Genomic DNA, 13,723 nt, shown 5'->3' on the forward strand with positions numbered 1-13,723 from the left:
GGGTTCTCTGCTCGGCAGGGAGCCTGTCCCCCCCCACACCCGCCCCCTGCCTCTCTGCCTGCTTGTGATCTCTGTCAAATAAATAAAATCTTAAGAAAAAAAAAAAAAAAGAGTTATCTCAATTTTTGTGAAGTTTAGATAAAATACCACTTAGTGCTTAAAAGCTTTTAGCTTTTGGACTGCCTGGACACCTGTAGCTTTTATGTATTCCTTCAGTAAACCTCCTAGAAATTATGAATAAATATAGAAAATCTTTTCTTTTCTTTTCTTTTCTTTTTTTTTTGAAGGATAGAAGGGGTGTGTCGTACAATAAGCTGTGGGGAGGGTAAGAGGAGGAGGGAGGGAGAGGAAATCTTAAGCAGGCTCCATGCTCAGCGCCTAGCCTAGTACAGGGCTCAGTCTCACAACTCTGAGCTCATGACCTGAGCTGAAATCAAGAGTTGGACACTTAACCCACTGAGCCACCCAGGTGCCCCAATAAGTACAGAAAATCTTAATAAGAAGTAGATGTTAGCCTCATCTGTATACTTCAAGTCATCACATAGAAATGCAGTGTAATGAATAATTCGTGTTTTACTGTACATGTATCTTCTACTTTAATAAAATATGATTTATAGAAAGATCTAAGGGTGAATATGAAAGCATTGCTTTTATTGGAAGTATGATCTGTTTTCAAAAGTTTTGTTCACAAATTTACATTATTTGCACACACACGTTGTATTAGGAGAGCTAAATGAATCATGCATAGATGCACTGATCTATGTTTTTCATGATTCTGCAGCCTGTATTTCTTGATAAACACTGGAAGTACAGAATTGATGAACTTTTCTACATGTGATGGTTTTTGGGTATAACATTCTGAGTTCCCCCAGACCTGTACATACGTTGGTCACTACGTGCTCATACTTGAACTCCTGTTGCACTTTGTATCCAGGGGGTCATCTCTGGAATGGGCGTGGCACGGTGACCCTGAAGCCTGCTAAGTGCCGATGTTCTTGAGGAGAATTTACGCCATTTGGTATTCACAGTGATGACCTGCCGCACGGGCAGGGCAGTCGTAACCACCTGCTGTACTGTGGTCAACCAGCCTGAGTGCAGAACTGAAACTGACTTCTACCAATTCAGTTTGGAATGACTGTGAGCTATATGTGGTCTTTGTAAAATATTTGCTGTAGTCATTTCTTGGTACAGTACCATGTGAAGAGAATCATTATGTTTTAATTCAGGAATAGGGAGAAAAGTCTTACCTTTGAAGGACGGCCTTCACTGCCATCAATTTAAAAAAAAATTTTTTTAAAGGAATTTAAAATTTACTCTTGGCTAGAGAGACAAATGCATCAAACACATATATGTAATTATTAAATATAGTAAAACTTTTAAAATAACACCAGTATGTAATGCAAGGATGTGTATCATCAGCTAATGGTGCATACATAAGACTTTAATGTACGTAGTTTTATGAGGTGGAGCGTGTTTTAAATCTTGTTATATTTACATGTATGACAGAGTGAGCTATATCAAATTTGGGTTCATAACATATTTATATATATATATTTTTTAAAGATTTTATTTATTTATTTGACAGAGAGAGTGAGCACAGGCAGATAGTGTGGCAGGCAGAGGCAGAGGGAGAAGCAGGCTCCCCGCTGAGCAAGGAGTCCGATGTGGGACTCGATCCCAGGAGGCTGGGACCACGACCTGAGCCGAAGGCAGACGCCTAACTGGTTGAGCCACCCAGGCGTCCCACAGATTTATATTTTGATGGCGTTACAGTTTTCAACCCATTCACATGTATACATTTATTCCTTCAACAGTTACTTACTTAAAAAAAGCAAAATACTCCCTCACTGAGCTTCTATTCTGTGTCAGGCATTCTCTAGGTAAAAAAACATACAACGGTGAATGAGATAGCAAGGTCCCTGCTTTTGTGAGGTTTACATTTTAGGGATAAACAATCAAATTTCAGCACGTTATACCAGAGAGGAAGAGGGGCTTTCTGAGGATACAACCCTTAAACTGAGGGTAGGAGTGATGTGAAGGGAACCAAAAATGGGAAGATCTGGTACAGAGCGTTCCAGGAGGAGGGAGCAGCAAGTGCAGAGGCCCTGAGGTTAAAAAAAAAAAAAAAAAAAAAAAGGCCATTTTTAGGAATGGAAAGGAAGCCGGTGTAGCTGAAACACTGTGCATGGAGGGACAGAGGTGGGATTGCGGATCAGTGAGCCAGGCAGAAGCCCCACTGTTCAGCTGCTTATAGACCACAGTGAAGAATTAGGACAGAATTTTATGGTCTTGGAAAATTTCAAATAGGACTAGAGATGGAGGAGGCCTTAGTATGTAGATATGCAAGATCTTTTAGAATTGCCTTTACCATCATAGTGTTGTTGCCTGGAACTCTGCCAGTGGATCTGTGACACTTAGCGTTCCCTGATGTCCAGTCGTACAGAGTGTTGGCTTTTGCTATGCAACAGACCAACCCATAACTTCGCGCTTGGAACAGCCCCCATTTATTTAACTCACTATCCTGTTGGAGAGTTCTGTTTGAGCCTGAGATGTTCTGGTTTCTGCTGGGCTCATTCTTCCTTCAGTCAGCTCCTGATCAGCTAAGTGGCTCTGCCTCTTGGAGTGGACTGGTCTGAGGGTGATGTGATAGCAGAACCAGTATGTCTCTTATCCTCCAACAGACTCGCCTGGGCTTGTTTACGTGGTACCTTGTTGACTTTCCAGAGAGGGATTAGAAGTCTGCATTCACTGCCTTTGATTCTTGGACTTGAGGTTGGTACAGTGTGATTCTTAACTGTGCTCTGTTGATCCGAGCAGATCACATGTCCAGCCCAGCTTAAAGGAGTAAAGAAATAATAGATTTCACCTTTTGGTGGAAGGGGCTGTAAGCTCACATTGCTTAGTGCTGGCTCTTTGTACACACTCTTGATTCACACTCAAGGCCTTTGTTCCTCGGAGCCATCATGAGTTTGTGATTGCTTTGTGAATGTCAAGTGAAGGTATCCTCACTCAGAGAACCTAATTAGAAGAGTCTGACCCTAATGCTGACAACCTTTGTTTTAAATGTAATAGCCTAGGATATGAAGACACAGCTAACCTCCTAGTGTAGGAGATGACGTGAGCATAACACTTGTAGTCAAAAGCATAATTATAACATGTCCACTGTCTGTCCTGAAATCTTATTACACTGTATTTAGTATAGTAGAAATGCTGTTTGGTTGCAGAGGTGAAATTTAGCATTGCTATTAATATTACTGGTTCCCTAACTAGAGACAGGTTTTTAGTTAATTTTAAATACATTCAGAGGCTGGTGGTTCTACTCAGCAACATTTAGCAGTAGAAGACATCACTGTGTGTTCTCTTACCAGCTAACCAAACACTGAGCGGTTTCAGCAAGCTGTGTCCTTGAGTTGTCATGTGGCCCATTCATGCTAATAAGGAGAATGAGGAGAATTAATAAGAGAAGAATACTGGCAGGGTTTTACATGGTTTTTCTTTTAAGTGTTCATTTTTTCAGTGGATTACAAAATGTAAAAAAATACTGAAAAGTAATAGAAATAACAAGCAGTAATAATAAAAAGACAAAACAACTTCCTCACTTGCTAAAATAAAACCTTGCAACCCCGTGTTAGCTGCTCTGTGGTGGGGAATGTGAGGGAGAGAGGTGGGGACGGCGAGGGAGAGGCTTGTCCTGCAATTTAAATTGTCATCAATCCGGGGACATGGTTTTAGGAAACAATTTATTTATTAACGTCTGCTTCTCATTAATGGTATATTGCTCTTTCTGGCCCAACCAAAGCAGACACGGCAATCTTTGTAAGTAGGACAGTGTTTCCATTCCTCAAACACCAATCTAGACAAAAATTATTTTTTTCAAGAGCATCTGAATTCTCAGTGGTTTACTCGTGGACAGATACTGTGACTGCAAAGTCTCTCAGGGTCTTGGTGACTATATTTAGTTTCCTCCCCTCAACTCCCATCTCTCTTTAGGTTGAAGACCTCGCAGGTAATTGTGCTTTTCCCATCCCTACCTGGAACTGGGGGCAAAATTTGTTTCATTTTAATGTTTAATTATGGTAAAGATGTGGTATCTCTGATCACTGGAGAAAACAGTGGATCATTCTGCACATAGTTATTCAAATGGAAAATTAAAGCTGAGTCACCTCTTCCCCTTGTTATTTCAAAATAAATTACAGATGGGCCAAATACTTAAATGGAAAAAGTGGAAGTCAAACATACTAAAAGAAAACATGAATGAGTATGTAAAAAATCCTGGAGTGGGGAAGACATTTTTCCGCATGGCACAGAAGCTAGAAGGCATGAAGGAAGCAAATGGATAGATGTGAATATTTATAATGTCAAATTCCTGTTTTTAATTCTGCTTTTAAAAAATTTAACATGTTTATAAGCGTTTTCTTATGTTATAGAAGACTTCACGAACAGGGAGTTTTTTATGATTATGTAACGGTCTAGCATATGAAATACCACACTTTATTTAACCATCCCCAATTTTTGTACATTTTTGTTCTTATTTGTCATTATTTTTCAAATAATGGCATAGTACACATACTTTATAATTTATGAACAGTTGATCATAAATTAGATCATAAAGATATATTTCTCTAGCAAATAGATTATGACATTTACTTACATTTCTGTGATTATTACTGACACTGGACATTTTTTATGTTATTGACTTATTTTATTAACTACTTTTAATGGAACAATAAACACATGTGCATAGCGAAAAAACTTGTTAACATTATAAGACAAAATACAGTGAATGATTTTTCTCCCTTGAGGTAATCACCGATGTGTCTCTTGCATATCTTCCCAGAAATGGTCCAAGTATATCAAGCATATAACCCACCCCCACTTTAAAAAAAAAATACAGTTGTTAGCTTACTGTGCACACTGTCCTGATTCTTTTCACTTAATGTAATATCATAGAAATCTCAGCTGCATGCATAGATTTACCTCCTTTTTATCAGAAGTATTGTATTCTGTGGCTTGGCTGTATGAGGACTTATTAAACACTCCCTTGTTGACAGTAGTTTGATTGCAGGATGTTTTCAGCTTTTTGCTGTTACTAACAACTCTAGTAAACAATTTAGTAAATATTTTTGCGCTTGGATATCAGTAGAATTATTGGCTTAGCACTTAATCACGTGCATATACATTTTGATGGATACTGCTGTGTTGCACACTATTCCAACATACGTTCTCATAATGAGTGCAAGGCCATGGTGGGATTTCCCGTACCCTTATCAGTGTTGAAATTATCAACATTTTTAATCTTGGTAATCAGTGGTGAGAAAAGTAGAATAATGTTAGGAGCTTGGATTTGCGTTCCTTTAATTATGAATAAGATTCTTCATATACGATTATATGCCATCACTGTCACTTTACTTTTTGTGACAGTGTGATCCTGACTTTAGGAAAAATGTTTCTCATTAAAATGGGACATACTTTTGGCCTAGTTTTATTTTAATGGAAGCGCTGCTGGATATTAGTATCTTATGCTTTAGAAGTGAAAGTTTAGAAAGGACTTCAGAAGTGATTCAAGAAAGAAGAGTCCAACCACTTTCACTTCCAGATTCATGAATTCACATTTTCCTGATTTGCTTGACGGAATGATTAGAGGTTAGAGTGGTTTGCTTTGATTTTTGTTTTTTAAAGATTTTATTGATTTATTTGACATAGCGCCCATGCACAAGCGGGGATTGGGGGGAGCTGCAGGGAGAGGGAGAAGCAGGCCTCCTGCTGAGCGGGGGGGAGGGGTAGTAGCAGGTCTCCATCCCAGGACTCTGGGATCATGATCTGACCCGAAGGCAGCTGCTTAACCAACTGAGCCCCCCAGGCGCCCCTGGTTCGCTTTGGTTTTGATGCAGGTCGGGCTTAGCAGGCTATGTGGGAGAGAAGAGATGACTTTTAAAGTTCTCTACAGACGGAATCCTTTTAGGCAATGGTGTTCTACAGTGTTGACGGTAGCATCATTTGAAATAACAGGATGAAGTGGAAAGGGCCTTTTCCTGGACTTCACACCTTGCCGCTCAGGACCCCTGACAAGTTCTCTCCGGCGATGCTGGTGGGGCTTCTCATCCGGGTACTCTGTCTTTGCATTTGTTACAGCCTGTGTGTGGAGAGAACACCGGGCGTCTTATCCTAATTCTACAGTGCATAAAACCTGTGGCCTTTTCTTCTGGGTGGTTTTTATAACACAGCTGGTTTTAAGTCTTCCCAAACTGAAGTTTGAAAAGAAAAATGACACCGCGAATCATCTCATCTGGTCCTTTCCAAATATGAATTTGTTTTTATTTATTTTTTCTTTTTTTTTTTTTAAGATTTTTTATTTATTCACTTGACAGAGAGAGATCACAAGTAGGCAGAGAGGCAGGCAGAGAGAGGAGGAAGCAGGCTCCCCACCGAGCAGAGAGCCCAACGTGGGGCTCCATCCCAGGACCCTGGGATCATGACCTGAGCTGAAGGCAGAGGCCTTAACCCACTGAGCCACCCAGGTGCCCCTGTTTTTATTTTTTTTTTAAAGATTTTATTTATTTATTTGATAGAGATCACAAGTAGGCAGAGAGGCAGGCAGAGAGACAGGAAGGGAAGCAGGCTCCCTGCTGAGCAGAGAGCCCCATACGGGGCTCAATCCCAGGACCCTGAGATCATGACCTGAGCCGAAGGCAGAGCCTTTAACCCACTGAGCCACCCGGGTGCCCCATGAATTTGTTTTTAAATGAATGTTTAAGTACATTTCATTCAGGTATTCATACCTGAGTAAAATTCGGCACTTTTTAGCTCTTACAGTAATATTAAGCACAATGTCTTGCATGTGGTAAATATCCAGAAAGTCTTTGTTAATGAGTCAGGTCAGTGTAAACCGGCAGCATTTTCTCTTCCCAGTACATTATTAAGTCTTTCCACTGAGATATACTAATTTTTTTCCAGTTGTACATTCCTGTTATAGCTTCAAATTGTAACTATTTTATAGCTAAATTAAATTTGATGGTAATGGTTGGTTAGTAACTAAAATCCCAACCAATAGATACAAATCTACTCCTAGCATGTGCATATATATATACATATTATATATATATATATATATATATATATATATATATATAATTAATTATAGGTGTTTTAGGCTTGTGAAATTAAAATACTGATTTTCTTTTTTAAAAGATTTAGATTTAATTGATGATGAAGGGAAAAAAGCTCAGCTGATCTCTGCTGATTGTTAAGTTTAATGACTGCTACCTGAAAATTGTATGTGAAGGTTGAAATACTCCCTTACTCCCACTAGAGGGGGATTCCTTCCAACTTAGGTAAAGTGTTCTTAGATCCAACATGAAAACCTTTGTATGACATTGATCCTCATTTTTTATGAAATTGGAGTTAATTTCATGTTTTTAAAATCAACTGTTTTTGTGTCGGACTTGAAATATAAAGTCCTTCAGAAACGGAAAATACAAAATACAGTTCAGTAGAACTGGAGTGCATGTGTATTAAACCATAGTGCTTTTGAATAAAACAAAATACACTTTTTAGGTTGGTCTGATGAAATTGGTTAATACTAAGGAATCACAAACCTCCTCAACCTTCCTAGAGATAGGACCTGGGGTGGAGGATGAGGCTGACCTTTTGAGATCCACCTCCTTCCTCCAGTCTCCAAGGCCTGCCTGTCTGTGTGTCTGTCTAATGACGTAGCCACACGGACAGTTCCTAAATTCCACATGAAAACTTTGGTTTCACTGTTATCTCAAGTGTTCAAATATATCGAAGCCATATCTTTAAATTGATTTCTATTTGCTTTTGAATTTTCTTGCTACTTTGACTTTTATAATATGTTAAGCAAACACAGAACTCCCTTGGGAATGGTTTTTGCAGATTTAAACTTCTAATATATTGTTAAATAATTGTGTGTGTGTGTTAAAATATCACATCAAAAGGGTGAGTGTACCTAACATTAATATATGCAGATATGATCTATGTATATAATTTAAGAGTAAATGTCATATGATGTTTACTTTAGTTAAGGTTCAGCGAATTTGTTGTTTGTCCTTGGCTTTAACTAAAGTCTTCAATGTTGATTAGAGGTTTCAGTGTAAAACTGTTTGAGGTTAGTAAGCTAGTATTGTGAAAGACAGGATTTAGGAAATTCAAACATGTAAATTGCCAATAAACTGTTGCTTCCCCCTCCCCCACCCTGAAACAAAGTCTATAAGATGATCTTGCTTCTAACTTTAACAATTAGCTTTGGAAATCAAAGTGTTAACAGACATACTACCAGTGAATCTTACAATGATTTTGTACTACAGTTGACCCAACATTTCATGTTTGGTATCAGCAACATATGGTTTTCATCAAAATGAGGCTGGTCATCTTCCCAATACCTAATCATGTGTTTCTCTTGCTTTATGCCCCAGTCTCTATCAGGTACCAGGTGGTGGGGGAGCCTCACTTTCAGCCAAGCAGTTGGAGAATACAATTTCTTGCTCATTTCTCTTTTGACCCCTTTACTTTTGTACTGGATGACAATCTTCCTGAAATGATCTTCCTTTCTGAATTTCCTTCCCTCAAGGGAAGAATCCAATTTTGTTTTATAGCAAGATACATTCGATAGGCCTGTATGCCTTCTGCTTAAACACCTACCACAAAGGCCTGATTTTAAAAGGTTGAAAACTCACAGTGTAGCCGGCAAGTCTGATATTAGTGCCCCGCCCCCTGTCTTCTGCAGACACTTAAAAATATTCATATTCCGTTGCCTTCTTTCCTTGCTCTTTTCCATAATACATTGGTACTTTGTAGTAGTCAAAGTTAAAAGCTCTACAAACCAGACTGAATAATATGTTTAAAAAACAGTAATTATCAATACACGTCTTGTTCCATGCAGCTTTTTAAATTCATGTTAATGAGCTCTGTCTTCTCATGCACAAGACTGACAGGCAATTTTGAAGTTTTGCCATCATTTCACAACTTGTTGCTTAGACTCTGCCTGCCTTTTCCTGAGTATTGCTTCCAGGCACTCTTGCTCTGCAACATTCCAGAGACTCAGGACTACCCACTCTGATGGGAGCGGGACAAGAAATTACTAGCAGCTTCATAAGCATGATGAAATTGCTTTACGAAGCATAACTTTCCCCTCACTGTCCGTAAAAGATCACAACATATATGCAGCATCTCATGATTTAACTGAGAAAGTTGATTCTTCTGACTTCTAGATCATTTTGAGGAACTTACACCACCACTTGGACATGATGGCAAATGCATTAATTTGATAGGCGCTCGCCCTGTTTTAAATCTGGAGCCCAGGGCAATGACCTGTGTTTATCCCCAGTCAACTCTTGAAGAGAATCCCAGATCTTTCTTTCTTGATGCCTGACGTAAATTGAATACCAGTTTTCTCCAGACTCTTAGTTCCAGGCCATGCCTGTGCTCTGGCATCTGCGGCTAGACTCGAAGAACATTTTTGAGAGTGCCTAAATTATTTTTTCCTTATGATTTCAGGTTGAAGTCTTGACCTCGGAGGATACCGCCTTTGGACTCAAGGTGTGTAGTCTGATGTAGCTTTTTGGGTAGGTTTCATCAGCTCCCGCGAGTGGATCGGAAGCCTCAACAGATAGAACTTGTTTTTATTATCAAATGCAGAGGTTCTAGAAATCTTCCAGAGTTCAAGATGTCCCCTCTGTTGTCATTCAGATTAGACTATGGTAGTATTTCCTTTACCTTCTTTCTCTGATGTCGGGAATATAAGAAACAGTACAGGAAACAAGAATTTCATTTGGTAGTAACTGACCTTTAAGTTTGGATTAGCTGGGGAACAGGATCTACTCAGTGGCTCCCAGTCCAGGGGGGGCACTGCAGTGCCACCCGGAATATTACGGAAGCACTATTTCGGTTTGCCACTCGACTTTCGTTAATCCATTTATTTGTTATCCCTGCTTCACATATTTTTTGAGTCCCCCTGTTCCAGTCACGACTAAATTAAATCTCAATTCCCGCCCTTCAGTTGCTCACGATCCGTTGGGAGGCCTATAAAGAGATCAGTTGTCCTGTAGCGTCCTTGCCTCCCTGCCAGAGCTATGCGGAGGCTCGAAGGAGTGGGAGGAACCGAGTGGGAAGGCATTCTAGGAGCTTGATCCCTTGAGAGAGTGGATTATATTTAGGCAATCGAGGAGGACAAGAGAAACGAGAACTATTTTCAGGTCAGAGGACAACCGTGAAAAAATCGGAGGGAGCTAAAAGTAGTTAAATTTTGCCTGTGTGATAAGATCGGAGGTTGAGGAGGTTAAAGAGTTGAATTTTATCCTATAGAAAATGTGAAGCTGTTAAAAGATTTTAAGCCAAGTAGTGGTTGGATTTACAACTTAGGTGATTTTGGCCACCTTGTGGAGGATGGATTTGCCAGAGACCAAAGAAGGGCCTTTGAATGCATCAGGGGAAGGGCAGTGCAGACCTGAGCCAGCAGAGTGGGAGAGGAAAGAAGTCCTTAGGCAGTGAGTCTTCGGGACCTGGTGATCACTGGGGTATGCAGGATGAGGAAGAAGTAGGAGCCGAGAATGAGCCAGAAGAGGAGATGGTGGGTTCCATGGAGAAGGAGCACGCAGTGGAGCAGTCACAGATGTTAGAATCACAGTCTTCCAGACCTGTTGGGTTTTTATCGGATTGACTTGCCTTTTGGACATATTTGCTAGTAATTCTTAAACTGTGAAAGTAAATTGGTAAGAGGCACTTAACTGGGGATCCTGACTTCATTTTCACGTAGAGGTACAGAAGTACAGGGTAGGGGCCATCCATTACTTTGGAAGTCAGAAGCTGAGAACAGCTGTTGGAAACTTGAGAGCACACGGTGTGGGTGATGACTCCTCCTGACTCCTCCATGTGCTCCATCTTTGGCATAAAACGAAACATTAGTTGTATTTTTTCCAATTTTTTCTCTTCTTTCCATTCTGGATACTTGGCATTTTATTAGGACAGATTAATAGTTGTGCTGCAATTAGAGGTGGATGACATTGTAATACTACCAAAATCAAAGCCGTCCTGAGGTTATAAGCTTAGCAAGGTTTACATCATAAACGAATACAAATTAAAAATAAAAAGATAAGACTTTATAAATACTGAAATATGTGGTAAGCGAACTCAAGTTTTGCCTTAACACATTTCTTCTATTTCTGTATCTGTCAAAAGTGACTAAAGAAAATTCTAGTTAGAAATAGAGCTAATTCAGTAATATTTGCTGTGTTTAACATATCGTCATCATTGGAATTTTTCATTTTTTTATTTAATGCCCAGCATGCATGCAGCATATTCATTGCATATTTGATAAACCTGTAGGGTCAGTTCTTGTGAACTCATCTCCATAATCCTTCATACTTACTGAGTCGGCGGCAGTATTACGAAGATTATTGTACCAGCAGCTCTCATGGTCCACCCCACTGTGTAAAAGGCTTTGCATTTGTTTTATGGCTAAACTAGCAGATTGCTTTTGCAGTCTTCAATTCAATTTGTAGAGACAGTAGTTTGAAATTTTTCCTGATAATTTAGTGATTTTTCAAAGAATCGGGAGTTTTCCACCTTTGCGTATGGTTACCCTGGTGTTGACATTTGTAACTAAAAATGAGAAATTTGAATTTTTGTTACTGCTTCATTATCTGCATGTCAGCAAATACTTTTTTAAAAAAGATTTTATTTAATTATTTGATAGAGAGAAGCACGAGCCTGGTAGGAAAAGAGGGAGAAGCAGACTCCTGCTGAGCAGGGAGCCCAACACAGGGCTCAGTCCCAGATCATGACCTGCCTAACCGACTGAGCCACCCAGGCGCCCCAGCAAATACATTTTTATCTTGTTTCTTAAAAGGTCTGGGTATTCAGTGTTGGTCATGTTTCTGAACACTTACTCATAATTGACGCTTTTTTTTTTTTCCTGTTTTTGTGCCATGGGAAAAAGAACTCAGATACCTGGCTCCATGGAAATATATTAATGACATCACCTTCACGAATGAGTAGAATGCTGGAGTGCATGTCTGCCCCTTGTGTGTCTCTGATCCTCTCAGTGCTGATCTTTAATGTGCCTTTGCTCTTTTTTTGCCTTTTTTATTTTTTTTATTTTTTTGGCACTATCAACTTACTCACCCCTTGGATGCTTCTCCTCCTAAGTCTGCAAGCTTCATATTTACTTAAGATGGAAGCATGAATTCATCAGTCTTGCTGGAAAGTAACTTAAACGCATTGGGACCCAGAGATACAAACAGCCTTTTGTGTGTGAGTGTACTGACTGTGACCCAAGGAAGCAATTTCGCAGGCATTCCAGATTCTCATGACCGTTCACGCTACTTTGAGATTAATTTTTTTTTTCAAGTTAATCTAATGAGAGATCGCTATGCTCTTATACATTGCAACTCTTAGTTTCTCAAGTCCTGATTCATCATTTTATTGGGCCTTTCTTAGTCATAAGTAACTTAGAATTTGAAATGCTAATGACAATACCACGGTACACACTCCAGCTGTTTTCCAGTGGTTCTCATTTTTCCCTCTGAAGTAAGGCAACTTTGATTTTCTGGAGTTTGTTTTCAATACAAGTTTGGAAGGATGCTTAATTAATTTAAAATCATGTGTACTTTACAAAAATAAAAATTGTAATGAAGAGAGATGCTTCAAAATAAAAAAAATGAGTGAATATATTAGCAAAGGAAGGTTCTACAAACTATACATCACTGATCTTGACTTTAGTTCTCATCAAGACTTAAACATATTAAGAAGTTTATAATTCTCTAGAATAATAAATTAGGAGTCATAGAGGCAGACAACATGGGTTAGTTCTTTTTACAAGATAAGTATGTCTTCTGTGTCATTAATGCACTAAGTAAAGTTGCTAATGATAATGAGGTGATAAATCAGCTAAGGAAATATATATAAAATTATGCTATTAAACATAGAAAAGACTAAAAAGTTTGCTGCTTATGAGTTCTACAAAGAGATTTATAGTAGAGAAGTAAAAGGGAAGTTAGTAAAATATTCCTGGGTCATTTAAAAAGAAAGACTAGATAATTATAACTTTTCCGTGAATTTCTTAAGAGATCTTACTAAAATCTAAATACATTACTTTCAAATTTCATGATCATGAATATCTTTTGTTTCTCGCTTATTGTGGATAGCTAAGTCAAGATTCATAAAGAAGCAAGATTTGTAGTTAACCCACTCCCTGTGAGTTAGGGCTGTTGTTATTCTCAGTACTAGGGAAGGAAATAGAATCTGACACAGCTAATGAGTAACAGAAGTGGGGTGGGAACCAGGAAGATCAGCCCCAAAGCCTGTTCTCTTTCTGGGATGTCCTAAGAGCCAGTGAGGTCCACACAGCTACCTGCCTCCTCACTTCCCATCTCCGCTCACCTGCCCTCACCTCTGCCCCATTCTGCCACTCTTGCCAAGGTCCCAGTCCTTCCTTTCATCTGACTTGCCTCTTTGTAGCCATCTGCCTCAGTTGGCCCTTTCTTCCTTCCCATGCCCTCTTCTCTTGGTTCCCCTGACTGCGCTCTGCTGATTTTCCTCCTATGTGCGCCACCCTGAGTTCCAGGCTTCCTTCTCCACAGCCACCCCGGATCGCGCTCCTCCTGGCCTCAGTCCTGGATTCTCCCTCCCTGGTGTTCGTGGTGGCACCTCTACCCCCGGCTCCAGGGCTGCTGCTTGAATCTCTTGCTGAATGAATGAATATGCATAA

At 39.5% G+C, this 13,723-nt stretch overlaps 1 protein-coding gene across 7 annotated transcripts in view; it reads left to right on the plus strand.

Annotated features, from left to right (window-relative positions):
* The window catches only part of ARID1B (AT-rich interaction domain 1B), a 429,044-nt gene that overhangs the window by 244,083 nt on the left and 171,238 nt on the right, over positions 1-13,723 (plus strand). For 6 of the 7 annotated variants that reach the window (XM_032836429.1, XM_032836425.1, XM_032836428.1 and 3 more), the window contains exon 5: positions 9,514-9,555. The exons of the other annotated variant lie outside the window; for it this stretch is intronic. In XM_032836429.1, coding sequence (XP_032692320.1) covers positions 9,514-9,555 — 42 coding nt within the window. The remainder of the gene's footprint in view (positions 1-9,513; positions 9,556-13,723) is intronic. 7 annotated transcript variants of the gene reach the window in all.

This window comes from Lontra canadensis, unplaced genomic scaffold, assembly GCF_010015895.1.
Source record: "Lontra canadensis isolate GAN:19392208 unplaced genomic scaffold, GSC_riverotter_1.0 scaffold92, whole genome shotgun sequence".
Classification (NCBI taxonomy): Eukaryota; Metazoa; Chordata; class Mammalia; order Carnivora; family Mustelidae; genus Lontra; species Lontra canadensis.